At 49.8% G+C, this 27,733-nt stretch overlaps 1 protein-coding gene across 2 annotated transcripts in view; it reads right to left on the bottom strand.

The window, feature by feature from the left end:
- DEAF1 (DEAF1 transcription factor) overlaps positions 1-27,733 on the bottom strand; it is a 42,288-nt gene that overhangs the window by 7,797 nt on the left and 6,758 nt on the right. For both annotated transcript variants that reach the window (XM_069471853.1, XM_069471852.1), the window contains exons 6-10: positions 27,404-27,469; positions 19,732-19,858; positions 18,499-18,627; positions 17,829-17,957; positions 14,198-14,445 (exon numbers count right to left, since the gene is read on the bottom strand). In XM_069471853.1, coding sequence (XP_069327954.1) covers positions 14,198-14,445; positions 17,829-17,957; positions 18,499-18,627; positions 19,732-19,858; positions 27,404-27,469 — 699 coding nt within the window. The remainder of the gene's footprint in view (positions 1-14,197; positions 14,446-17,828; positions 17,958-18,498; positions 18,628-19,731; positions 19,859-27,403; positions 27,470-27,733) is intronic.

Here is a 27,733-nt window from a genome sequence, read left to right on the forward strand (position 1 = left end):
GTCAAAGACATCGCATGACCTCAGGTTCACTTAGCACACGGGTGAGAGACAGCTGTAGAGACATCTGCACACGCGTCCCTGCCGTGAGCTGAGGGCCAGCAGCTGCGGCACCCAGGAGCGGCGAGCGCGCCCGGCCAGGCCTTGGTCTCTGGCTCCCCCTCCAGCGGAGACCAGGGCTCCTTGGAGAAGTGGCTGACCTGGGGCCTGGGCAGGGGTCCCACAAGGAGCCTGGAGCACCCCGCATGTCAGAAAGTCGGAAGTGCTCCCACAGGGAAAGTCCACTGATGGGCACGTCGGAGGGACGCAGGAGCCGAGCAGAGGAGCTCCCCGTGGCCACAGACGGAACAACGTGAGCAAAAATCCCAGAGTAGCAGGTGGATCATGCGGATAAATGAGCCATCCTGGGAGAAGCCAGCGGGGATGGGAGACGCACCTCCGGCCAGGGAACTGCTCCCCGGCACCCAGGCCCGCCCCGTGCAGGAGGAGCACCCCCATGTAGACTTGCTTGGTGACTAAACATGCAGAAGGAGCCCCTCTGCTGACAGGTGTCAAGGTTGCCTGTGATGTCACCTGGATGGCAGGGACCCACGGGACGTGTCCTCCTTCCCGAGGCCTATCCTCCCGCCTCCTCGTGAGGAAACCCAGATAGGCCCAAGTGGGGGGACGTCCACAGGAGCCTGGCCAGACTCCCTCCCCTTCGAGCTGCAGGGCGTGAAAAACAAGGGAAGACCAGGAAAGCCTCATGGACCGGAGGGTGCTGGGGAGACGCCACACGGAATGCCCACACCAGAGAGAGGACGTCAACGGTGAAATCCAGACACAGTCTGGAGCTGAGACCGGGATGTGACACCCCGGCCCTGTGCCCAGAGACCTCACAGCGGGAGGCCCACGAGGTGGAGGAGGAACCTCTGTTAACTCTGCAACTTCTGTGTAAACCTGAAAGTTTCTCCAAGTAAGTTGCTTCTTTCAAACAGCCTTTGGCATCGTGGAAGAGGCAGGTGCGCACTGCAGAAGGCTAGTGCTGGGACGGCGCCAACGAACCCCACCCTGCTTTCCAGAAGCCTGAGGACCACACGGAGGACAGAATTGCCAGGGCAGCCCCTCAGCACAGGGACACGCCTGCCCACGAGGCTGCAGCCCCCGACCCCCAAGACCCACTGCAGCTTAGATGTTGAGCAAGCGGCAAGGGAAGGAGGACTGAGGTGAGAAGTGGCCTCCAGACCTGGTGCCCTCGCTGAAGGGGCCGTCCCCCTGCACGTGACACAGCAGGGACGCCGAGTCAGAACACCACCCTCACACGCTGGAGCCACCTGGAGAAAAGCCCGTAAGGACATGTGCAAGTTCATGATCGTTGGTTTTTAGACTCTACAAACCATGTATGACAGGTAACTAACAAAGCAATTTCTCCAAAAAGAGCCAACCAAGAATAATAAGACCATGAAATCACTTATAAAATGCCCATTAATTCTATGAATATCAACGAATACATTAGTAATATATTTTAATATTTGTTATTCTTTCTGCAAGTAAACTAAAAAGTCTAACTTGGAGACTCACGGGCAGGTTCAAGGCTGTGGTCTCTGGGAAAGCCCGTCGTTTCTGAGAGCATCAGACCCTGCAGTCGGTTTCTGAATCCCGTGCCCCCGCAGGAACCGAGCAGCGCCGTGGACGACCCCGAGTGGGCGGAGCTGTGCTCACCAGACACCCAGCCCGGACAACTGCCCAGAGTGCCCTCTGGCCTCACTGCCCGAATCTGCTGGCCCTGCCTCCCTCTGGAATCTCTCGGATGCTTCCGGTCAGCACACACCCAGCATCCTGGTCTCTGCGCTCCAGGCCCCGCCTGTCCCCAGTGACTGTGACCTGCCATGGGGCTGAGCTGCCCCCACGATAAGGCACCGGGAGGGAAGTGGGCGCCATGTGCCTCCAGGAGCATCTTCCTCCCTGAGGACGGCTCTCTCACTGACATAAATTTTGAGGAAGGACGCCGGATCTAATCAGTCTTCAGGGCGGTGAACGCAAGCTCTCTGTGTGCAGCCCTCCTGGGGCGCAGCTGCGTCTCTCTCCCAGCGCCGAGGCCTTGGCCAGGTCCCATCCTGGGCCTCGTCTCCTCGCCTGCTAGGAGTGCACGGGCGGGCATGTGCCCGTGTCCATGTGTGAGTGCCACACCCACCTTCCCGAGCTGAAGGGAGGTGTGAGTGGGATTGGGACTCTTGGGCCACACAGCGCCGAGAGGCCACCAGGCCCAGGGCGCTGGTCAGGGTGGGCTGTGGCCAGCAGCCACCGCTGTGCTCCCACGGGCTGCTCTGACCAGCCGTCCTTCCTGGGGACCTGGCAAGGGGTGGTGCCGGGTGGTCGCCCCGACACAGCAAGTGGAAATGATTCCAGGTGGTCGTAGCTACTGGTGTCCCTAGCACTGGCCCACTGGCCTGCCCAGCTCTGCCAGCTCTGAGGGTCATCTCCACTGCCTCGTCCCCTCCTGTTTGCTGGCATGGCCGGCTCCGGGGCCGCCCTCCCCAGAGCACTCCTCGCAGGGCTGTCCTGGGGTGACCGAAGTGCGCTTCTGCGAGGGGAGGGCCGCAGCAGCTCAGCCCGAAGATGAGAAGCGCAAATTAGGCTGGATTGTCTTCCTGAGAGGAAGCAATCGAAATAGGAAGAAATCCTCAGAAAATCAGGCAGGTTTATCTGAAGGCTGAACCGAATGCAAGCACGTAAGTAGATCAAAGGATTAGTCTAATAGCATCTTTCTGTGCTGGGGCCAGAGTGTCGTTTCTATGAAACCGCCACAGTGGGGATCGTGGAGGTGGCAGTGGACAAAACCAAGTCACAGACCCACTGGAGACGGAAGCTCCTGCAGCATCGCGTCCTGCCGGCCAGGCTGGGTCTGGCTGACGCAGGGTCGTGGACGCGCCGCCGACAGCAGCAGCAACGTCCCTGGGAGAGCCCTGAGGGAACTGCGAAAGCACACCTGTCCCTTGCCCAACCTGGCCCTGGTGGCCAGCTGTCCCCGGCAGTGCAGCTGCTGCAGGCTCCTGCCAGAGGCAGCATTTCTGGGGGGACGCTGGGGCAGCAGCCGGCATCAGACTATTCAACCTTCAGCCCCCAAGTGTCCCGACACTGACACCAGCAAACCACTGCGGGAGGCTGGCTTGGCGATGAAATCCAGCTTTGATACAGAACAGGCGACACACCTGTCGCTGGTCTGGCTGGGCCAATTTGGCTCACATGAACGCCAGGTTTACACTGAAGAAAAAGGCAAAATCCCTTCTTTTGAGAACCCCTGTGCCTGGATTTGAAGGAGATACCATCCGAGCAAGGAAGCCCCTCTCGGCTGCTCCTGGCATGGGCGGGTGGGGAGTGGGAGGCCCCGGGCACTGGACCAGCATCCAGACAAAGCACAGACCCACTGCTGAGCTTTCTAGGAGCCACCCAGGTGGCAATTGATCCTAAATTTACATATTCCTCTTCCTTTTGTGCACTTCTACGATATGCTGATATGATGTATTTAACCCTTAAAAAGGAAGTTAGGAAGAATGGAGAAAGGCCGAGAAAATGCTAAAAGAAACAGGGCCAGGCTGGAGGAGCAGGGGTCAGACCGGGGCGGCGGCCGACCCCAGCAGGGGCCATGGCAGTCAGCCCAGGACCCTGCGGCGCTTGGCTGGCCTCTGCTGGACACTGCGCCCATGGCAGCCGAAGGCATGTGCTCTTCTGCCTTGTTTAATCTCTGCTGAGCTAATTACGTACACACGGATGCAGATTTTCCAAGGTTAAAATTGGCAAAAACTCTCTTAATAGTTTCAGCTGGCTATTTGATTTTTTTTAAAGTTTCAGATAAAATGCCAGGTGGCCTCAGGCCCCTCCCTCTGCTGTCAGTACCTGCGTTCTCAGGGGCTCCTGAGTGAGGCCCCGCAAGCTGCTCTTATTCTTGCGTCCCCCACGTGGAAAGCCCCGGTTAGCAGGGTTTGCCCCATCACGGTCAAGCAAGGGCACTACTTGCAGATAACATTTGAATGGCACAAACCTTCTTCCCGTCACCCAGTGGCACGGGCTCAGGGAATGAAAATTCATTTTAATCCCAGTGGATGTTTCAACATTAGCATTACAGAAACCTCTCGACATAAAACCAGTCAGTCCTTTCTGCAGGTGAAAAGGAGGCACCTGGCACTGTCCTGCAACACATGCGCTCCGCTGTGGCCACCGTCCTCCCACCTCTCTGCCCTCCCGACTCCCTCCCGCCCCAATCCACGCTGGCCTCCCAGGGCCTGAGTCCTCACCCCACAGGATCCCTGGAGGGAGACGCTCAAAGGGTCCACAATTCTAATTCAGAGTCACCATCACACATCACAAGGGCCTGGCCACCCTGCCCCTGTCCAAGTACTATGGCCATCACGTCACTGCAGGGGTCAAAGTGACATTGGAATGGCCAAAGGCACCTGCTACCAGAGGTGGACACCACGTCTGCAGGTGCCTGTGGCTGCTTGTCAGGCCACCCCGAGGGGCAGGGTGGTGGTGGGCTCTTCACCCTGGCCCAGTCCCTTCTGCACAGTGATCGTCTCCCCAGCCGAGCAGCCACCCGCCACGTCACCAGGGGCACAGACAACCCACCCAGAGCCCCCAGCCCCACCGGGACCAGCCGCCAACTTGATACTCTATAACGGGTTACTTTTCCAGGCTTGGGCCTGACCACTGGCTGGGCGCAAGGCTTAAATTCACACCGTCAGCCTCACTGGCACTCACGCTCCCCAGGACCCAAGAGCTCCTGCTACAACTCAAATGGGTTCCTTCAGGCTACGATGTCCATAAAAATCCAGCCTTTTCTTGACTATATACAAAGAACTCCTCTAAGCCAGTGGCAGGCTTTGATCCTTCCCCCTCCGTCTCCCTGCAAGGGCCTGGCCTGCTGGACTCTAACAGGTCTCCACACTGTGAGAAGGGCTTCCTAAGCTAGAAGCGCATTTACTTAAGACATCTCAAGAAAACAAAAAAAAAACAAAAAGAAAGAAAATTTCTGCACTTCCTTAGATAAAAAGAGCGTAAATAAGTCCCAGACATTCAACAAATATACACAGTGTAGCACATCATGGTGGGCGCCTGTAGTCCCAGCTACTCCAGGGACTGAGGGGGGAGGATCACTCCAGCCTGGGAGCTCCAGGCTGCAGTGAGCTGTGATCACACCTCTGAATGACCCCTGCACTCCAGCATGGGTGACAATGCAAGACCCTGTCTCTAAAAAAAAAAATTAATTTCCCTCCATTCCAGTTAAGTTTAAATTTGGAATTTTTTTTCCTATAAACCATAAAAGTTTGCTTTTATACCACCAATAAAAAAAAAAACCTCAGAAAATGAAACTCAGTGTGCCTGAGGCACATGGCAGGGTGTGTAAGCAGGTCCCCCTCTTCCATGACGCTGAAGTGGGGACAGAGGCCTCTCACTTGGCTTGCGCGCTCGGCGATTGAACACAACGCAGCCCACGTGCCACTCGAGAGAAAGGGCGAGCGTGGCCGGCAACGGCCGCTGGCATTTGCAGAAGCACAGGACGCCGAACCCGACGTGCCTGCAGTGGAGAGAGGCACAGCCCTTTCTAACCGAAGGGCTTAGGGTTCTTCTGCCAAACGGGATTTTATGGATAAAGGGATTTCATGCCACATTTCCTTCTTAGAAATACATAAAATTACAAATAAAACGCAAAGCCCAGCCTTTCGGGCAGTGGGGGACTCAGCCAACCCAGCAGCAGTAGGCAGTCCCTTCAGCTGCTCTAAGGGACACAGGTGCCAGAGCCCTGTCCCACACAGGGCAAGAGGCCAACTGTGACAGCTCAGGGCAATGGAACCAGGATGGCTCCTGCACTGAGGGCCCTCTGCCCACAGGTATGGGCGGCTCCGTCTCCCAAGGGGCTGCAGCCATCTCAGCCGGGCTGACCCAGTGGCTGGAAATTGAGGGGAGAAACCCCAGAAAGGAGAGCCAGGGACCGAGAACACCCCACACGGCACATGAACTCCTCAAGTCCTCTCCAGGCCCCTACCGCCTGCGCAGGATGAGGGAAACGGCCCCAGGGGCCCAGCGCGAAGCAGCCGCTGAAAGAGGATGCGGCTGCTGTTCACCACCGGGAAGAGTTTGAGTCTTAGCAAGTCAGAGAGGCTTGGTAAACACTTCAGGCTGTCCAGGAAAATCTAGAAAATCCACACCTTCCCAGATCCAAGACTAAGGATGTGTCAGAAGAAAATGCCAGACAGACCTGCCCTGACAAAGTACAAAAACTGAGCGTCTACAACATGGTCAGCCAGGAATTTAACTGCCTGCTAGAAATCCAAAATCCAACACTTTTCAGGGCCAGATAACAGAATCCAACGGAATTCGGAGTCTCTACTACATACACATCACAATGTCTAATAAAAAAACCACAAATTACCGCACATGTAAAGAAAGGATCATAGGATCCATGGTAAAGAGAAAAAGTAGACAAAAGAAACAGATCCTGAGATGGCCCAAACGTTGGAATTAGCTAAGATTTTAAAGAAGCTATTAGGAAATGTCCAATCAACTAAAAGGTGGTCATAATGAGTGAACAGCTGAGCAATATAAGTAGAGAAATAGAAACTATATAAGATAACTGTATAGTTTTCGATTTATTGCCTCTCAACAATGAAGCACCCTGCAATACACACTCTGGGACAACAGGATTCCTTCAAGCATTTCTCCTTCAAAGTGAGCATGATGCCAACTGAGCTTCTCCACAGAGGAACCACAGGGACGACGCAGAGGGAAGAGCCTCTCCGGCAGTCCGCAGCACAGGCCAGGGGTCACGCGGGTGTCAGGACACCCAGCTGGGCTCTGCCTGCTCTGGGCCCAGGACGTGACTGCTCTGCCACCCTGCAGCCTTCCCAACCCTGAGCCCAGAGCCCCTGGACGCCCTGACGGCACCTGCCCGTGTCGGTGCTCTGCACGCCACGCCACCAACTTCTGCTCGCCTGCTGCCCAGGCCACACCCCGAGGGCTGCCTCTTACTTGCCCAGAAACTCCAGACCAGCTTGGACCTGACGAAACCAGTAAATTTCTCTGATATCCTGTGGGCTGAACCACACCTTCTCCGACAAGGTCTGAATCCAAGCCTTGGAGCAGGGGTTCCCTTCCAAATCTGTTCTTCCCTGGGTACTTCCTATCAGAATTAGGTACCATATGGTTTCCTTACATCTTATAGTCACTCTCTTGTCATAGTTAATAACTCTTTATATTAAACTCCTGTTTCACCTGTTGTTCCTATCTGCTGGTTGGACTTAGATGGACTACTGTTGTAAGAGCCAAATGGAAATTTAAAATGTGAAATTCTAAGTCTAGAAAGCACAATAACGGAAAGGCACAATTCATTAGAGCTGAGTGGTGCACTGGGGACAGCAAAGAAAGGACCTGGGCGGCTGAACGCGGAGCGACGTAAATTAACCAACATTAAAAACAGAAAGGAAAAACCTGGGAGGGACAAAGTCCAGAGTCTCCCGACCTACAAGAAAATATCAAGCAGCCAATACATACTGGCAGGAGTAGAGAAGAAAAAATGCAGCATAAAAAGTATTTAAAGAAATAGGGACTGAAAATCTTCCACAGTGGTGGAAACCAACTTAGAGATCCGAGCTCGGCTGTATCGACCATGACTTTTACTTCCTGTGTGCTGAAGCTTTTGGCATCTGGGGCCCTGCTGACCGTGAAGGGACAGCCCTTCCCCGTGCCAGCCAATTCCTAGGGATAGTGAACTGCCTGCCTGTGAGCTCACCTTCCAGCTGCAAACCCACTGCTCCAGAGCCCACCCACCACCTCCCGGCCACCAGCCATGTGCCCGAATCACTCCCAACACAGGTAGCGGACAAGGAACAGCACCTATGCCCCAGAGGCCTCGGAAATGATTCAAACCAGCCAATCCTAAGGCTGCTTACTCTGCCTCGCCTATTCCTTCCCACGGAAAGCACAATACAGGCCGCTGCCCAAAGCCCCACCCCGCGCCTCCTGACTGACCCTGGGGCTCCCCCATGGGAGCCTGCACGGTGTGCCAGTGCCTGTTTCTAGGGATCTACAAGCACAAACTTCCTGTGACAGCCACTGCCATGTCTCATGTCTTACCACGCCTGAGGAAGAGAAGTCCCAGGTACTCTTAGAACATCAGCTAACCCCAAAAAGGTTAAATATGAAGAAAACCATACTTACGTACGTCATAGCCAGACTGCTAAACCCAAAGAGGAAGAGAAATTCTTGAAAGCAGCCAGAGTAAAGACACGTGACACAGAGAAGCTGAACAACACAAGCTACAGCCGACTTCTCACCAGAAACTACCATGGCCAGAAGACGATGGAATGGCATCTTCAAAGTGCAGAATGAATTCTGGGTTGTCACCCAAAAATGTCCCTCAAAAATCAAGATGAAATAGAGACACTTACAGATAAACAAAGGCTGAGAGAATTCATGGCCAGCAGACCTGTACTACCAGAATGCTAAAGGAGATCTTTAGGCTGAAGAAAAACTAGATTTGAAAAATACTATAGGGAGGGAGGAGCGGGGAAAAAAGAACAACAAAAATAAAAAAAGAAAAAAAAAAAAAAGAAAAATACTATTAACCACCTCAACTTACAACATCATAGAACATTAAAACTAGCGACTGGCTCGTGTGCCCAAGGGCTGCTTCCTCCAGCCTGAGTCCCTCGGGGCGCATGTGCAGCCAACGCTTTCCAGTGAGTTTTCTAGTTGGTTCCCTGGAAGCTGTTTAGTGGTGACGAGAGTTCTCAACTCTCTCTCGCTACTCTGAGCAGGGGCCCACATTCTTGACGGACACCTCACTCCCGAAGTCGGTATTAAAGACCCCTGACGGGGTCTGGAGGCTGAGGACGCTGGGTCCTGTTATGCTCCCCAGCCCTGTTCGCTCAGATTCCGCACAGGGACGCATCGACCTGTTTCGCGGCTCTCGTGGATGTTCCAGAAGCCCTGAACAGAAGCCGCCTGGCCAGCATTCACACTTTGAGGGGCAGCAGCTGTGGCCACTTGAGCTTCCCAACGTCTGAACCCCCTGCCCGAGAATCCAGAATCTCACACACGACTCAACGGAGTGAGTGTCCAACACTCCTGATGAAGTCCCTTTTGGGGACTTGCCCTTGAGACCCAGAAAAGGGTCTGTTCTGGGAGGACATTAGTGCCGTCACAGTGAAAGCTCCACCGGCTTCAAAGCCAAATGTGGACCTTTGGATGAGTTACTAGCCCGGGGGTCACTGCCCTGCTCTATGCCAGGGACAGACCTGGCAACAGGGATATGCCCAGAAATAGAACAGACCCCGTTCCCGTCCTCAAGCAGCTCAGTCTAGAGGCGATAACTCACTCAGAAACCGAGAACGTGGGGCTGGTGGTAAGTGCAGTCACGTGACTAGAACAGAGTAGCGGGGGAGGCAGAGGAGTCTAGGGAGGGGCTGCCTCAGGAGGCCGGGCTCGAGCAGCAGCCCAGTCTGTGAGGCGGGGAGAGGGGCATTGCGGTTAGAGGAAAATAGGCTTCCAAGCTGGAAGAAGTTTAGGGTGTTAGGGAGCAGCCAGAGGGCAGGTGTGGCTCAAATATCTTAGGGGGAAAAGAAGCGGGGACCAATTCAATCACAAAAAATTTGCATTCTACAGGAACCATGGAAAGCTATTGAAAGGCTAATTAAAGGAATAAAAATATCATTAAAACACTTCTGTATAAACCCCTGGTATATCTGATACTGGAATACACCTGTGGAGCGTGGGACAGCTCACAAAAAGTAATGGAAGTGAAGTATCTGCCAAAATGCTAGAAACTTCCTCCTGCGGCAGTCCCCTAGCGTCACACTGGCTGTGTGAGGGCAGGATGGAAGCAAACACGTGCTCTGACTTTTAGGGGCCAAGAAGCCGAGAACCTCCTGCTTTGCCTGGACACCATTTCATGCCAAGTCTGTGCTGGGTCATGGCGCTGCTCTATCTCCGTCCCCTCTGGACAAACATTATGAGATGGCACGGTAGCATGCATCAGCAAGGGAGACAATGAGATTCAGGTGGCCAGGGTAAGTGACGTGCGCAAAAATTACTCAGCTACCTGTTTGCAGACCCAAAGTCTGGTCTTTCCGTTACACTTATTTTCTAGATAAAAGTCAAGAAGTTGGGGCAGGCAACAATCTTTACGACAAATGATTGTTCTCTGTTTTACGGGAAAGAAGGAATTATGATAGAAATTTAGAAGATGTTTAGAGATGAAAGCAAAGAACTACACATACAGTGTTCACCTGTACCCCAGAGCTAGGAGGGGCTCTTTCGAGTCCAAGGAGATAATATTAACACTAGTTGCCAACTTTATACAATAAGTAGCCATTTTACGTTGCAGTCTCTCCCCAAAGGATGAGCTTGTTGAAAATATATGTAAGTTTTTAAACGCTGTGGATAAATTTGTTATTGACATGTTTTATATCAGTCATTAAGAAAAATTGGGACGTTTCAGATCATTTCTCTAACTTTTGAGGTCTCCCTGCAAGTGTTGACTATTCCATTGTCTGCACAGCACAGATCTTGCTCACAGGACTGGAATGTTTGTAAAATTAACAAGACAGCGGGCTGGATGGCGCACACCTCTGAGCCGGCACGCAGGACACACAGCGTCTCCCTGTCCTGTAAAGAAGAAAATCACATAACGGCACTTGTTAAGGTACGGCAAGCAGACTTCATTCAGGACGTCACAGCAGGTGCAGGGACCACTGCAGTGGGATTTTGCTGCAGGGGAGAGGGACTGCACTCAACTCTGAAAACAGCAGGGGCACAGGGGAATTTGTAGCCAAGGAGCAAGGATGGGGGGGTCAGTGGATGGAAAATTACTAACAATAAACCAGGGGTAAGGGAGAACCTGCCTGAGTGACCTAACAGAATTCTTGCTGAAGACACGATCGAGCGATGGCGGAGGATGAGGAACCTGATCAGATAGCAAGGATGGGGGTGCTTGCTAAAACTGGCTTTTACAGCTAAGTGCACAGACAGGCCTGGGCCTGACTGAACTTTGACCAAGCAAAGAGTCTTTGTCGTCATCAAAAGATTCACACTAAAATATTCAGTTCAGAAACAGGATAGTGAAGAAAGTAACCAGTTTAGACCAGGCACGGTGGCTCATGCCTATAATCCCAGCACTCTGGGAGGCCCACGAGGGAGGATTGCTTGAACTCAGGAGTTCTGAGACCAGCCTGAGCAAGAGTGAGATCCCATCTCTACAAAAAATAGAAAAGTTAGCTGGGTGTGGTGGCAGGTGGCTGCAGTCCCAGCTACTTGGGAGGCTGAGGCAAGAGGATCGCTTGAGCCCAGGAGTTTCAGGTTGCTGTGAGCTAGGCTGACGCCACGGCACTCTAGGCCGGGCAACAGAGAGAGATTCTGTCTCAAAAAAAAAAGTAACCAGTTTATATATATCTGTTGAGAGAAAGAAAATGTACTAATTCAAAATTAGTCAAGTGGGTAGAAAACATGAAATCCACATAATGAAACAAAATCCTACAGTCCATCTACTTAAGGGATAAAAATGGCAGAATGAAAGACTTATGAGCAGGACTAGAAAGTAGGAAAGACGTGAACCAACACTCAAAACAAGAAAGAAGGACATGTAAAGCAAAAGACTAATGCTCCTGAGAAAATAGACTCACGGACTAACACCTCCACGGTGTGACACTTTCTTGTATCACAACTGAAGTGAATCCTCTGGTGCGTTTTTGTGAGTATGAACATAAAGTGGAACATAACTTATTAGTAGCTGTATCTAGGTATCGAAAAGAACCCACCTCTTTCTTTAAGCCTCATGTCTCTTGTTCTTTGTTCTAACTTTCAATTCTCAACAAATGTAACCTTTACACACAAGATGTCCAGTTGAAGTTGTTGTTTTGAGACAGGGTATCACTCTGTTGCCTTGGGTAGAGTGCAGTGGTGTCAGCCTAGCTCACAGCAACCTCAAACTCCTGGGCTCAAGTGATCCTCCTGCCTCAGCCTCCCGAGCAGCTGGGACTACACATGCGTACCACCTCACCTAGCTAATTTTTCTATTTTTAGTAGAGACGGGGTCTTGCTCTTGCTCAGGCTGGTCTCAAACTCCTTACCTCAAGTGATCCTCCCACCTCGGCCTCCCAGAGTGCTGGGATCACAGGCGTGAGCCCCTGCGCCCTGTCCAGTTGAATTAAACTAATGTTATCAGCCTTAAAAAAAAAACAACTAATGCCTGAATAAAACACTTTCTTTTCAAGTGCATATGCAATGTTCACTGAGCCTGCATATACTGGTCATAAAATAAATCATCATAAATTTAAAAGAACTGAAATCTGATAGAGCATATGCTCTAACCATATTGGAATTGAATTAGAAGTCAGTTATGGCAAAATGTCTAGAAAATCCTCACACACACTTCTAAATAATCCAGGTCAAAGTACAAAAGCAGACTTATATTTAAACCGTCAATTGATTTTCAACAAATCTCCCAAAGCCACTCAATGGGGAAAGGAAAGTCTTTCTTACAAATGTTGCTGGAACAACCAGAAGAAAATGAACCCTGAATCTCAAAAAAGTTATGGTGAACAAAAGAAGCAAGACACAAAAGGGTACAGATGGTACAACACCATTTGCATGAAGTTCTACAACAGCTGAATCTCTGATGACAGAAGTCAGAACAGTGGTTGTCTACAGGGTGGGCACCGATGGGAGATAACATGAGGAACTTTCTGGAGGGCTGTAAATGTTCTTGACTGGGACTGGGTGTGTACACTCATCAAAACTCACTGAGCTCTATGTCTAAGATCTAAGCATTTCACTCTACATATATTTTACCCCAACTTAAAAAAAAAAAAAAAAAAAAAAAAAAAAAGACCAAACAGACACTCCGTACAGGGCTACAGAATTTCTTTTGCCCTTAAGCCTTCTTGTCTTCCATAAATTTCAGCATAAGTATGTATTAGTTTGGAACTATACTTTTTCAAAAGTATTTTTAAATTATCTCCTGTCTTCAGGTATAGAAACAACATTTCTCTTTCTTGAAAGCACATTGATCACATACTGAGAAATCATTTAGAAAACTAAGAACCTGAAAAGCTCTTCTTTTTTCTGGTCTATAAAAAGTAGAAAGAAATAGGGGAAAAGTTTCCTATCGATTTGATAGGAAAAAATCAATTTGACTTTTGTTTATAAACCAAAGCGCACATTTACGAACACTAGAAAAGTAGCTATTAAAAAATACATTCCCGTTTTTTCTTTGTTTTTTCGTAGAGACGGGGCCTCGAATTCCTGGTCCACAGGGGTCCTCCTGCCTCGGCCTCCCGGAGAGCTGGGACTCCAAGCGAAGGCCACTGCCCCGGCCTCTTCCACAGGCTTCAGCATCCCCCAGGGGAGCTCCTGAGTGCCGAGCAGATGCTCCGTCACCCTCACCGTCAGTCCCCGACGCCCAGGGGCGCACGCTATCTGTCCTGCAGGGGTAAAGCTATGAAGAGGCGCTGAATCCCACCACCTTCTCTCCAAGTTACTGACCCCAGTAACTTGTCTTTGGCAGATCAGCATTGGCTCCACCTCAGCCCTTGTGTTACCTGGACCTTTCTGGCCCCAAGGAATCTAAAGGCTCGCACAAAAGAAGCCGAAGGGGCCCAAGTGACTTTTTGCCTGTGCTGCAGTAGGGGCAGCTGCAGGAAACCGCGCTGGCAGGATGCCTCCTGATGCTCCACGCCATGCACAGGGCCCGCCCTCTGAAGAATGCGCCAGAAGGTAGGAGCAGAATGCCCAGGACAGCCCGTAGTGGCGCCTTGTGACAGCAGGTGGAAAGAGCTCAGCTGCCACACAGGGGCGGGCGAGCACCCTGCCAGTGCCCGCACGCAGAAACACACCAAATGATGCTTCCCCACATATGGCAGGTTTCACTATGTGAGGATAACCCGGGGGTATAAACAATGTCTGCACAAGGTGAGTGTTCAGAAATAATCGCTGCTATGTATAAAAATATATTCCCTTTTGAAATAAACCCATCTTATTTATACAAACCAAAAACAGCTTACCAACAACAGCCGCCACTTTGCTACAAGAAAGGCTTCACGTGCAAATGACTCTGGGGGCGCAGCGGGCTTCGTGAGCCATGCAGAGGCCACAGCACTGGCCTCAGAGCCACCAGAAGGCACAGGTGGGCCTGGCCACGGCTCTGGGTCTCTGCGCGTGCAAATGTTACCTCTTTCCGCTCTGCGTCCGCCTGAACTTTGGCCTGGGTCACGGCGGCGTCTCGGTAGGAGCTGGCCTGCTTGGCCTGTTCGAACAGCACCTTCAGCTGCTGCGCCGTGCTGAGCAGAGAATTGACCATCTCCTCCAGGTACAGCCAGCTCCGCTGCTCCGACATCTCCAGCCCACTGACCACTGTGGGGGACGCAGCTTTGGTGGGGGTGGGGGCTGGGACAGCCAGGGCAGGCAGGGATGTCAGCACTAGAACATTTGGAAAGCAAAATAAACCAGAAATTAATACATCTCCTATGTAATCCTAGCACTCTGGGAGGCTGAGGCGGAAGGATTGCTTGAGCTCAGGGGTTCGAGACCAGCCTGAGCAAGAGTGAGACCCCCATCTCTATTAAAAATAGAAAGAAATTATATGGACAACTAAAAACATATATAGAAAAAAATTAGCCGGGCATGGTGGCGCATGCCTGTAGTCCCAGCTACTTGGGAGGCTGAGGCAGGAGGATCACTTGAGCCCAGGAGTCTGAGGTTGCTGTGAGCGAGGCTGATGCCACGGCACTCTAGCCCGGGCAACAGAGTGAGACTCTGTCTCAAAGAAAAAAAAAAAAAATACATTTTCTAACTTCAAAATGGCCTCCATGAAAACTCTCATCAGATGTTGGAAAGTGTCCAACGTGCTGGCCTGCTCCAGAGATGGAGACATCTATACCTCCCAGGTCCCTCCCGCTCCACACTGTAAAATTCCCAATGCTGCCACCCAAAAGCACCTGCTAAGGCCAGACCCTCTCCAGTACAGGCTGAGAGCTGGGTGTCCGTAGATGAAGGAAACAGATGTCCGCCTGGTGCAGGGGTGACCAAGAAACATTTATAGAACCAGCTGTGAGGACGATGACGGGGTCCAACATTAAATCCCCACAACAGCAAAGCAGACAAAAGAACCAAAGTCTCCTGGTTTCATTTCTGCTCACCTAGAGAGTCTTCCTGGATGTCTGTGGTCACATGGAGGAATTTATTAAGGGTACCGGGAGTCGGGTTTCTCACAGTTTGAGGAGAAAGTTACACAAAGTGAAACAAGGGAACCAGAACAAACCTGGTGGTTTGCGACTGGAACTAGAGAGGGTGCAAACTCACGGCTTTCAACACACACAGACAGATCTAGAACACAGATGTGCACGTGTGTGTGCGTGAATGCGTGAGAGGGCCTGGGGACAGACGCACACAATGGCAGTGCGCATGCCTCCCACCCAGAGACGAGCTGTTGACGGTAACCTCCAGCCCTCTGCGAAGAAAAGTCCTGCTGTGTCGTGGTGCCCGTTTCTTGGGGTAAGGAGCCCACCGTGCCCTTGGGAGGTGCTGAGCGGGATGTGGCTGGACACGGGCTGGGACGGGACGCAGTCAGCACAAGCTCTGGTAACAGGTGGCTCCAGCCCCGGGGACCAGGCCTGGGAGCACCACTCCCCACTAAAAGGGGTGGTTAGCCTCCCGGGAGACAGGGAACCGCGATGAGCCGCAGACATCCAGTCATGCCAGACGCTCAGGAAGGGGCCCTGCTGGCCAAGTCCAAGGCGACTGGGGCACAAATAACCCACTGACCAAAGCAGGAAGCGGCGTCCACACTCACAAACGAGTGGCAAGTGTGATGAGGCGGCGTGGGCCTCTGCGACACCCAGCACCCCTCACAGGTGCGTGGTGACTACAGAAATGGGTGACCGTGTCACAGAAGTCTGGCCGGCACCACCCTCAGCTCGCAGTCTGTGTCACCTTTACAGGGATGGGACCAGAGGAACTCAGTGTCACGGAGCCCTGGGCAGAACCAGCCTCACAGCTGCTGCATCTGACAAGGACACACCCCCGAGGTGCGGGACGTGCCACAGCACAACGCTCCTGCCATCTTCCAGGCATCAGGGCACCAAGCCAGGCCTGGTGGAGACGAAAGATGACCGACCAGAAGATTCTGAATGACGACGCCCCAGATGGCAGGACAGAGGCCACCTTTACTCGCCGATGTTAATGTTGCCTTTTATTTTGGGGAAAACACACTAGAGCATCCCAAGTGATGCCAGCAACTTACTCGCAAATGGCTCAAGGTTTTGAAAAGTTTCTTGTACTGTATTTGCAACTTCATTTTTTTTTTTGAGGCAGAGTCTGACTCTGTTGCCCTGGGTAGAGTGCAGTGGCATCATCACAGCCCACAGCAGGCTCAAACTCCTGGGCTCAAGCAATCCTCCTACCTCAGCCTACCGAGTAGCTGGGACTACAGGTACGTACCACGCCTGGCTAATTTTTCTATTTGTAGTAAAGATGTGGTCTTGCTCTTGCTCAGGCTGGTCTGGAGCTCCTGACCTCAGGTGATCCTCCCACCTTGGCCTCCCAAACTACTGGGATACAGGTGTGAGCCACTGCACCCGGCCTGCAACTCAATTTCTAAATGTTAATAAAATACCTTGCAGGCCTCCTGCCACCTGAGTGAACAGCAGAGTCTGCAAGGATAACCCTGGCCAGGGCAGAACACTTTCCCCCCAACCCCAGCCCCGCCAAGATCATCAGGACGAGGTAAACAGCACGATCCCAGGGGCTGGAGCTAAGGGTGGGCCTTGGGCAAGGAGGTAAACCTGAGGTGATCTGCCGGAAGGATGGAAAGAGGTTAAACAGGCAAGAAAGAGACGAAGGAAACAAGCAAATGAGAATGAGAAGATATGTTTTTTTCCAAACTTACGAATAAGTTTCCTGCTGTATTGTCTATAATTGTGAAAAATGTACAAAACACAGCATGGAAAGGTTCTAGCAATCATTTGTTGATTATATGCACCTTTAAAAAAACTTAATGACATAGAAATATGTTCAAAATGTGTAGTTAAATGAAAACCAAAGTCTAAATGCAAATACAGTATGATGTCAAATGTGATGCACACTTTGGTATTTTCATTCTTATTTTTTATTATTATTATTGATTTTGTTTTTTGAGATAAGGTCTCTCTCTGTTGCCCAGGCTGGAGTGCAGAGGCGTCATCATAGCTCACTGCAGCCTCAAACTCCTGGGTTCAAGACATCCTCCTGAGTAGCTGGGATTACAAGTGTGCCACTACACCTGGCTAATTTTTTATTATTTTTTGTAGAGAGGGGGGTCTCACTATGTTGCTCAAGCTGGTCTCAAACGTCCTGGGCTCAAGTGATCCTCCCAACTCGGCCTCCCAGAGTGCTGGGATCACAGGAGTGAGCCACCGCGCCCGGCCTGTGCTTTCATTCTTTTGCCAGACACCGAGTGCCCGTGCCAGCTCTGAGACCAAGACCCCACCACCAGGCAGTGTGTGTCCCTGTGGGGGAGATGACAGCCAACACGGCCTTCCTCCACGAGGGCCTGACAGCAAGTGGTTCAGGCTGTGCAGGCCAGATCTGAGGGGAGTAGTCTGCCACTGTACCCAAGGCAGCCTTCCACAACACACAAATGAATGGGCATGGTTGTACTTCAATAAAACTTTATTTACAAACACAGGCAGGGGGCCACGCTGTGTGATCTAATGCATCAACAGGAAAAGAAAAAAACACCACACAAACTAAAACAAACCCTGTTTCACTTAGAAATTCTTTCTAAGGACGACAACCTGTATGTGTGTGAATTCTCTCAAACTTACCTATTTTGGGATGTGACGTTGGCAATGCAGCTTCTGGGAAAGGTGCGATCTGGCAGCTGTCCTGATAGCCGGGGTAGTGAGGCTCAGGGTGGCCCACCCGGCACGGGGGCTGTACACCAGCCTCCTGGACTGTCGGCGAGAACAGGACAAGGAAGCCTCAGCCCTGGTGCTGGCAAACTTTAACCCTAACAGCCTGCAGCTACCGCACTCACTGTACACAGCAGCTTCTGGCCACGTGTGGCTGCTGAGCCCCTGAAATGTGCTGAGTCTGGATGGGTTTGGGATGTCACATGAAATAAAATATATAACAAAAACTCATTTCACCTATTTCATTTACTTTCCTACACATGGCCACAGGCTGTTTACAACTGCACACACAGCGTGGCTCTCATTTCTATTAGACAGTCTGGCTCTCAAGCAGGAGGTGGCAGACACGGAGTACTTCTAGCTCTCCCAGCCGTACGGTCTCCGTCACAGTCAACCAACTCCCACTCTGCCTGCCCCGCCAGCCTGCACAACCTGCCTGGTGCACTCGCCCCTAATGGCGCCTGCACTGCCCCCACCAACAAACACCCCTGCCCAAGCCCCTCTCTCGAGGTGCCAGCAGCCGACCCAGCCCAACGTGGCAGCTGGGACGAGACGGAATGGTCAGGCGCATCAGGCAACTCACCTGTGGCTCCCGCGAAAACGTCACCCTGGGCAGGACTCTCTGATATGACTGCCGTAGCCTCCACGGTGGATGCCCGGTCAAAGGTCAGTGCCCCAGAGGTAGTAATCTGTCCCGAGGGGGTCACGGTGACTGGAAGAGCAGAAGCACATGTTACGCAGGGCTCGGCCAGGTGGCTGGGCCATGGCTCGCGGGGCCCCACCGGCCGCTCCTCGAGGGGCACTGGTCTCAGAACGGCCTCGGAAGCCCAGGCCACAGCACGGGCGAGGCCGCATTCCCCACGTGCGCGCAAGGACCTGTGCGAACAGACGACCGTGGCCCCCGTGGGGAGAAAGCCAGGGTGGGCCATCACTGCCATTTATGGTTTGAATTGTGTGCCGTGGAAACATGCTGCCTAGCCAGAAAACAAAAATAAATAAAATTTTAAATGATTTGAAAATACTTTGTAACCTGAGTTAAGAAGATGACTTCCATCAAAGTGGAAGGTACAAAGCGGCCAAGTGCGCACAGCAGGCATGCTACTGCGGCCACCACTGTCCCTCCACTGCCCACCCAGGGCCTCTGCAGAGAGCAGGCAGGTGTTTAGGGACCTTGCCCTGCACGTGCCAACAATCCAGGCCACGTCACCTCACAGAGGCCTGCTGCCACCTCTCTCTGCCCTAAATCCTTCCCACCTGTTACAGTTTTAAAAAAGCAGATTTTTTCCTCCGTTCCCCTAATCACCCTTTCTGAGACAACTATATCAGTTTATGTATAACAGGAAAGCACCTAAAAGCCACTAACACTAATATTGAAAGGATTCTCAGGCAGGAAAGTGTCACGACCGCTGGCGTCTCTGAAGAAGCCTGGTGGCAGGCGGGACGCGTCTCCCAAACAGCAGCCCCGCAGCCCTCGCCCCTCTCGCTGGGAAGCACATCCTGAGCGCTCGCTGAGGGACCAGGGCTCGCATGTCAGGGGATGTCCACCGCGTGTGCTGCACACCTGCCACCGTTCTCAGCCCTGGGAAACAGCCGAGAACACGGCAGACAGCGCCTGGCACCCAAGTCCCCAGGCAAGGAGGGCGGAGCTCAGCTGGGGACCCTTCCCCACCCCGCAGCCCGGAAGGTGTCGACTATCCTTCCAGCCCCACAATGCACTTTAGAAAAGAGAATCCCACAGTCGAACGTACCAAGCGGTGACGCGATAAGGGAAATGCACTTAGCTCCCCTCGGTGACATGGAGCCTTGCTCTACTCACAGGTGGTGGCAGCTGTAGCTGGAAGCAACGTGATGTTCTTGGGGGGATCCTTCTTCACGGGAGTCGTGGGCAGCTCATTCTCCTTCTTGCGCCTCTTGTAAGGCACGAAGAGCCTGACTGGGCCACTCTGTGGGAGAAAGGCAGCGTTGGGTGGACTGCACCGCTCTCATGTGAAAAGATGCTCGTGCTTCCTGCTCCTCATTCTACAGACGTATGAGGAACCCAGCAGACTGCTGAGATGGTAAGCTCACTCACAAAGCCCACCCCTCTTGAGGCCCCAAATTCCTGAAAATGAGAGAAAAATAGTTTCAGAAAGAATATATGGGCCAGGCGCAGTGGCTCATGTCTGTAATCCCAGCACTCTGAGATGCTGAGGCAGAAGAATCACTTGAGGCCAGGAGTTTGAGACCAGCTTGCGCAGGGTCGTGGAGACAGCAAGGCCCTGTCTCTACAAAAATGAAAAAACAATTAGCTGAACATGGTGGCACATGCCTGTAGCCCTAGCTACTCAGGAGACCAGGGGGAAATCCAAAGGAAAGAAGCAATAGCTGCTCTAGGTGGGAAGGAATCAGCCAAAGCACTCCGCAAGTACGAAGAATCAGACCGAAAGGACACCCCAAAAGGGAGCACCAGCTCTCTGGCAGTGATACCACCCAAAATCAAAACACCGAAAGACAGATGAAGAATTTCAAACGTGGATTGTAAGAAAACTCAATGAAATGCAAGAGAAAATGGAAACCCAACACAAACCACAAAAAGAATGCAGGAAATGAATGAAAAATCCACTAAAGAAATTAAAATATTAAAGAAAAATCAAACAGAACTTCTGAAAATGAAAAATTTATTCAAGGAATTACAAAACACAGTGGAAAGCCCCAAGAATAGGTTAGATCAAGCAGAAGAACGAATCTCAAGAATTGAAGACAACACCTTTCAATTAAATAAGTCAGTCACAGAGATAGAGCAGAGAACTAAGAGAAAAGAACAAAGCCAACAAGAAATAAGGAATTATGTGAAGAGGCCTATCGTGAGAATCATAGGCATCCCTGAGAGTGAAGAAAATACACAAGGGTTGGATAATCTATTTGAGGGAATAACGGAGGGTAATTTCCCTGGCCTTGCTAGAAATCTGTATATCCAGGTACAAGAAGCTCAAAGAACTCCTGGGAGATTCATTGCAAAGAGGAAGACACCACGACACATGGTCATCATACTGACCAAAACAACCACGAAAGAGGCCGTTCTACAAACCGTAAGGTGAAAGCAGCAGGTAACCCACAAAGGAAAATCCATCAGACTAACTGCAGACTTCTCACTGAGACTTTACAAGCCAGAGGGATTGAGGCTCCATTCGCAGGCTTCTCAAACAGAATAATGGCCAACCTAGAATTTTGTATCCTGCAAAACTAAGTTTCTTATATGAAGGAGAAATAAAGACCTTCTCAGACAAGCAAAGACTAAGGGAATTCATCAAGACAAGACCTGCCCTCCAGGAAGTACTCAGAATAGTGTTACATACTGATCAGCGCAATAAACACTCACCAATGTAAAACCATTCAAAGGCTAAAGGCCAAAGGCCAGATACCACAATGGCTTAAGAGAGAAAACAAAGCAACAAAGTTCAACTCAACAGGATGAACAGAATCTGCCACACTTATGAATTCTTTCAATAAATGTGATCGGCTTAAACTGCCCACTAAAGAGACACAGGCTGGCTGAATGGATAAATATGCACAAGTCAAGTATCTGCTATCTCCAGGAAACACATCTAACCCACAGGGATGCATTCAAAGTCAAGGTGAAGGGATGGAAAACAATATTCCACACAAATGGAAACCAAAAGAAAGCTGGTGTGGAAGTTCTCATATCAGATAACTTACTCTTCAACAAAAGTAATGAAAGACAACAATGGTCATTATATAATAGTAAAGGGAAAATAAAACAAGAAGACATAACAATTCTAAGTATTTATGTACCTAACTCAGGTGTACCCAGATTCATAAAGCAAATCCTACTTGATCTAAACAAAATGATAGACAGCAGCACTAAAATAGCCAGGGACTTCAACAGCCCACTTACAGAACAGGACAGATCCCTCAAACAGAAAATAAACAAAGAAACAATGGACTTAAACAGAACTCTAGAACACATGGGCCTGACAGACATTTACAGAACATTCTACCCAAAAACCACTGAATATACATTTTTCTCATCAGCTCATGGGACATTCTCTAAGATTGACCATATCCTAGGACACAAAACATGTCTCAACAAATTTTAAAAAATAGAAATTATACCATGCATCTTCTCAGACCACAGTGGAATAAAATTAGAAATCAATTGCAACAGAAACTCTCATCTCTACACAAAGTCATGGAAATTAAACAACCTACTGCTGAACAATTATTGGGTCAAGGAGGAAATTAAGATAGAAATCAAGATTCTTTGAACTAAATGATAAAGGAGACACAAGTTATCAAAATCTGTGGAGCATAGCTAAAGCAGTCCTGAGGGGAAAACTCATAGCTATAAATGCCTATGTCCAAAAGACAGAAAGACCACAAATCAACAATCTAATGAATCATCTCAAAGAACAGGAAAACGATGAGCAAACCAATCCCAAACTCAGCAGAAGAAAAGAAATAACGAAGATCAGAGCAGAATTAAATGAAATCGATAGTAACGATATAGAAGATTAATAAAAGAAAAAGTTGCTTCTTTGAAAAAATAAACAAGATTGACATGTCTCTCACTAGATTAACCAGAAGCAGAAATGAAAGGACTCTAATAAGCTCAATCAGGAATGAAAAGGAGAAATTACAACTGATACCATGGAAATACAAAATATCATCTATGAATACTATCAATATGTCTATGCACATAAACTTGAAAATGTGGAGAAAAAGGACAAATTCTTAGAAACACACAGCATCCCTAAGCTCAATCAGGAAGAAAAAGAATTCCCAGGCCTGCAAAAAAAAAAAAAAAAAAAAAGAATTCCTGAACAAACCATTATCAAGTACTGAAATTGAAGCAGCAATAAAAAAACCTTCCTTAAAAAAAAACTCCTCAACCAGATGGTTTCACACCCGAATTTTACCAAACCTACGAAGAAGAACTGGTGCCTATCTTGCAGAAATTATTCCAGAACACTGAGAAGGAAAGAATCCTCCCCAACATGTTTTACAATGCCAACATCACCCTGATACCAAAACCAGGAAAGGATTCAACAAAAAAAGAAAACTACAGACCAATATCCCTTATGAATATAGATGCAAAAATTCTCAATAAAATCCTAGCAAACCAAATTCAGGTGCTTATAAAAAAAATAATCCATCATAATCAAGTGGGCTTCATCCCAGAGATGCAGGGATGGTTCAACATACACAAATCTATAAATGTAATTCACCACATAAATATAAGTAAAAACAAAGACCATATGATCCTCTCAATAGATGCAGAAAAAGCATTTGACAAAATTCAGCACCTTTTTATGATAAGAACACTCAACAAAACAGGCATAGATGGGACTTGCCTCAAAATATATATATAGCCAGGCGTGGTGGCTCATGCCAGTAATCCTAGCACTCTGGGAGGCCAAGGCGGGCGGATTGTTTGAGCTCAGGAGTTCGAAACCAGCCTGAGCAAGAGCAAGACCCCGTCTCTACTAAAAAATAGAAAGAAATTAGCTGGACAATAAAATATCTAGAAAAAAAAAGTAGCCAGCCATGGTGGCACATGCCTGTAGTCCCAGCTACTTGGGAGGCTGAGGCAGAAGGATTGCTCGAGCCCAGGAGTTTGAGGTTGCTGTGAGCTAGGCTGACGCCACGGCACTCTAGCCAGGGTGATAGAGTGGGACTCTGCCTCAAAAAAAAAAAAAAAAAAAAAAAAAAAAATATATATATATATATATATGCGCCATATACAACAAACCCACAGCCAACATCATACTGAATGGGAAAAAATTGAAAGCATTCCCGCTTAGAACTGGAACCAGACAAGGGTGCCCACTATCACCACTTCTATTCAACATAGTGCTGGAAGTCCTAGCCAGAGCAATCAGACAAGAGAAGGAAATCAAGGACATCCAGGTGGAGGCCTTTTTCGGCCTCCCCCCATCTGCATCCACATGCTCAAAATAAACAGCATTTTGCTACCAAAAAAAAAGAAATCAAGGACATCGAAGTGGGGGCAGAAGAGGTCAAACTGTTGCTCTTTGCTGATGGTATGATCTTACATCTAGAAAACCCCAAAGATTCTGCCATGAGACTACTGTAATTGATAAATTCAGCAAAGTCTCAGGTTACAAAACTAATGTACACAAATCAGTTGCATTCATATATGCCAACGACAGTCAAACTGAGAACCAAATCAAAGACTCACTACCTTTGAAAATAGCAACAAAGAAAATAAAACACCTACAAATATATTTAGGAGGTGAAAGACTTCTACAGGGAGAACTACAAAACACTGAGGAAGGAAATAGTAGAGGACATATAAACACATGGAAACCCATACCATGCTCAATGGACAGGCAGAATCAACATTGTTAAAACGTCTATACTACCCAAAGTGATCTACAGATTCAATGCAATCCTTATTAAAATACTAACATCATTTTTGACAGATTTTGTATTATCCTAGATGGAGCTGGAGCCCATTCTACTAAGTGAAGTATCACAAGAAGGGAAAAATAAGCACCACATGTAATCACCATCAAATTGGTACTAACTGATCAATACTTATGTGCACATATGGTAGCAATATTTATCAGGTGTCAGGCAGGTGGGAGGGGGAAGGAGGGGATGGGTATATTCACAAGAAATGGGTATGGTGCCCACACTGTCTGAGGGATAGGCACACTTGTAGCTCTGACGCGGGTGGGGCAAAGGCAATATATGTAACCTAAACATTTGTACCCCTGTAATATGCTGAAATACAAAAATTAAAAAAAAAAAAAAAAAAAGGAGACCAGGGGACACAGCCAGCCCTAGGGTGGAGTGGAGTGTAAGAGGACACAGCCAGCCCTTGGGGGAGCTGAGGGGACACAGCCCCACCTTGGGTGGGGGAGTCTCCATTCTGCCTTGGTGGACATTTGCAGGGGTCACGGTTGTGCCCTGATAAACCCTCAAAAAAAATTCCAGGCCAGGCACAGGGGCTCACATCTGTAATTCTGGCACTTTGGGAGGCCAAGGCAGCAGGATCTCTTGAGGCCAGGAGTGTGACACCAGCCTGAGCAAGAGCGAGACCCCATCTCTAATTTTGTAAAAATAGAAAAATCAGCCAAGTGTAGTGGCACACGCCTGTCCTCCCAGCTACTCAGGAGGCTAAAACAGGAGGATCGCTGGACCCCAGGAGTTTGAGGCTGCAGTGAGCTGCAATGATGCCACTGTATTCCAGCCTGGGTGACAGAGCAAGATCCTGTCTCTAAAAATAATTAAAAAAAAAAAAAAGAAAAGAGAAAAAGGATATGAGTAACAATGCTGCAAAACAAGAAAGAGTATCATCAACATACCAAATTTTTAGGAATTCCTAAGAGACAGAAAACAAATGGGGACAAAGGAAAGCAATGAGAAGAAACCACAGCCCAAAACAAGAGGACGTTCCTGCAGCGACAGGAGCCACCCACAGCTTTTCCGGGAGGCGGCCCTGGGATAATCTGTTAAAGAAACAACCTGAAGAGACCATAACGAAGGTACAAAATGGTAACTAACGTATGAAAGCCCTCCCCAGGACAAGCCCCAGGCCCCACGGGCTGCGAGGGACGCCTCACCAGGCCCTCAAGGGTTGACGCTTCTACTGCATGGTGCAGCCTCTGTCCCCAAAATCCAACACCTGGGCCTCTCACAGGCAGTTTCTGTTACCTGCATTGTTTCCTATGTATGGTTCATACTTTCCCATTTCTTTGCATGTCTTAGAATTTTTTGCCAAAAATTAGACATTTTAGGTGATAGACTGTAGCAACAGTGCACACTGAGTCCCCCTTTCTCCAGGGCTTCTGGCTGTTGTTTGTGTGTTTACTTCTCTAGGGACGTGGCCTACTGATGTCCTCTCCCCTGCGGGGTGCAGCCTGGGCTGCTCTCCTAAGGGCACAGACTTGGCGGTGCACAGGCAGCTTTGGCGATGGCGGTTTTGCCAGGACTCCTAGCTATCTGTCTCTCCCTCTCTGCTGGCTTAGCCAGGTGTCCGGCCCACTAACTGCCCACTGACTGTGCCACTGTTCCCGACAATGCCCCGCGGCATAAACTGCTCCACTGTCTGAGCCAATTAAATTAGGGCTTCTTTGCAGAGGCAGTTTCGGAGGCCACCTTGAGGATTGTTCTTACCCCAGGCGGGCTCCTCTTCACTGCTACTTTCCTTGGTTCCCTGGCAAACTAGCTGACTCACAGTTCAGCTTCCTGCTCTAACGGAGCTTTAATCCTTACCACCAAAATTTGCACCATTTTTGAGAGCACCCTTAGTCTTCTCTGGGGAGAGCTTTGTGTCTCTGTTCTGGTGGACTGCTTCTGCTGCAGGCTAAATACCTGAGCCCCTGCTCCAGAGAGCGGTGGGAACAGAGCTCTCTGTCAGCGAGCGACACCCCTGCTACAGGAGCCTCTGATCCTCCCGGCCTGCCTCTCACAATGGACGCCCTGGGGTGAGGAAAGTTGGGGCTCCCATGCGCTGGCCCTGCCAGGCCCAGGGAAAGCCTCTGCTATCCGCGTGGGGGCTGCAACTTGGAGCTGGAGGGGCTGAGAAGGGCTGGTGGCCCCCCCGAGAGACACCACATCCCTTGACTGGGAGCCGAGGGGAGAGGGAGCCCCGTTTTCCTGGCCACATCCACCTAGAGCAGAGCCTCCTTCACAGGGAGCTGGGGGAGAAAGGTGGATGGAGCAGATTGTGGCTCAACAAATCGACTCCCTGCTCTGAAACTTAGTACATTTTCTCAGTACATTTTCTGGGAGGCCAAGGTGGGAAGGTATCTCAAGCTCAGGAGTTCGAGACCAGCCTGAGCAAGAGCAAGACCTCCATCACCACAAAAAACAGAAAAATTAACCAGGCATAGTGGCGTGTGCCTGTAGTCCCAGTTACTCAGGAGGCTGAGGCAGAAGGATCGCTTGAGCCCAGGAGTTTGAGGTTGCTGTGAGCTATGATGACGCCACTGCACTCCAGCCCGGGCAACGGAGCAAGACCTTGTCTCAGGGGGGGAAAAAAAAAAAAAAAATCAATGAAAATGATTTTGTTTCTTTTTGAAGCAGTTAACAGTTCAGGATAAGGAAATATTTTTAAAAAGACATTAAAAGTTCTATACATGAATAAGTTTATAGCAGTACTTTTATGATATGTTAAAAATGCAGAATATAAAATGGCACATATACACCTGTTGTAACCATTTAAAGAAGCGTATGTGTTTGTTTTAGAGCTAAGATGGCGATATAAGAGCTTTTCGTTATTTAAGAAAGTTTCCGTTGATATTCCTTGCATAGCCAATCAGGGCCAGGCACGTGCCCCAGTTGAGACATCAGTAGTCATGGTGATATGTCGGGCACAGGGGACAAAATAGCCCCGGAGAGAAGTAAGGACAGTGTCTCTCCGAGGCAGAGGACGAGAGAGAGCACCAAGAGGCAGGGGCTGTGGGGCCACACGGCCACCCTCTCTGCCCCCCCAGCACCCCCACCCACTGGCAACTCACCAAGGTCATGTCGTCACAGCAGGCGGCACAGGTGCAGGAGGCAGCGTGAGGGTTTAAAATCCCATCCTGCAGCGTGAGAAGTACCACAATACATTAGAAATCAGCCCTTAAAAAGGAATCATTTAATACTAAAAGATTTTAACTAGTTTTACCACTTGTCTGCCATTCATCCAGACAAAAACTCTGAGAACTCAAATACAATAATTTCCAGAGCCTTCTCTTGTTCACAGTGCCATTACTGGTGGCAGGACCTACTTACTTCCTTCCAAAAAGTGAAAGACTCTATAGGAATTATTTCCGCAACACCCAAGGAGCTAACTGGAATGAGGA

Source organism: Eulemur rufifrons, chromosome 6 (genome assembly GCF_041146395.1).
Source record: "Eulemur rufifrons isolate Redbay chromosome 6, OSU_ERuf_1, whole genome shotgun sequence".
Lineage (NCBI taxonomy): Eukaryota > Metazoa > Chordata > Mammalia > Primates > Lemuridae > Eulemur > Eulemur rufifrons.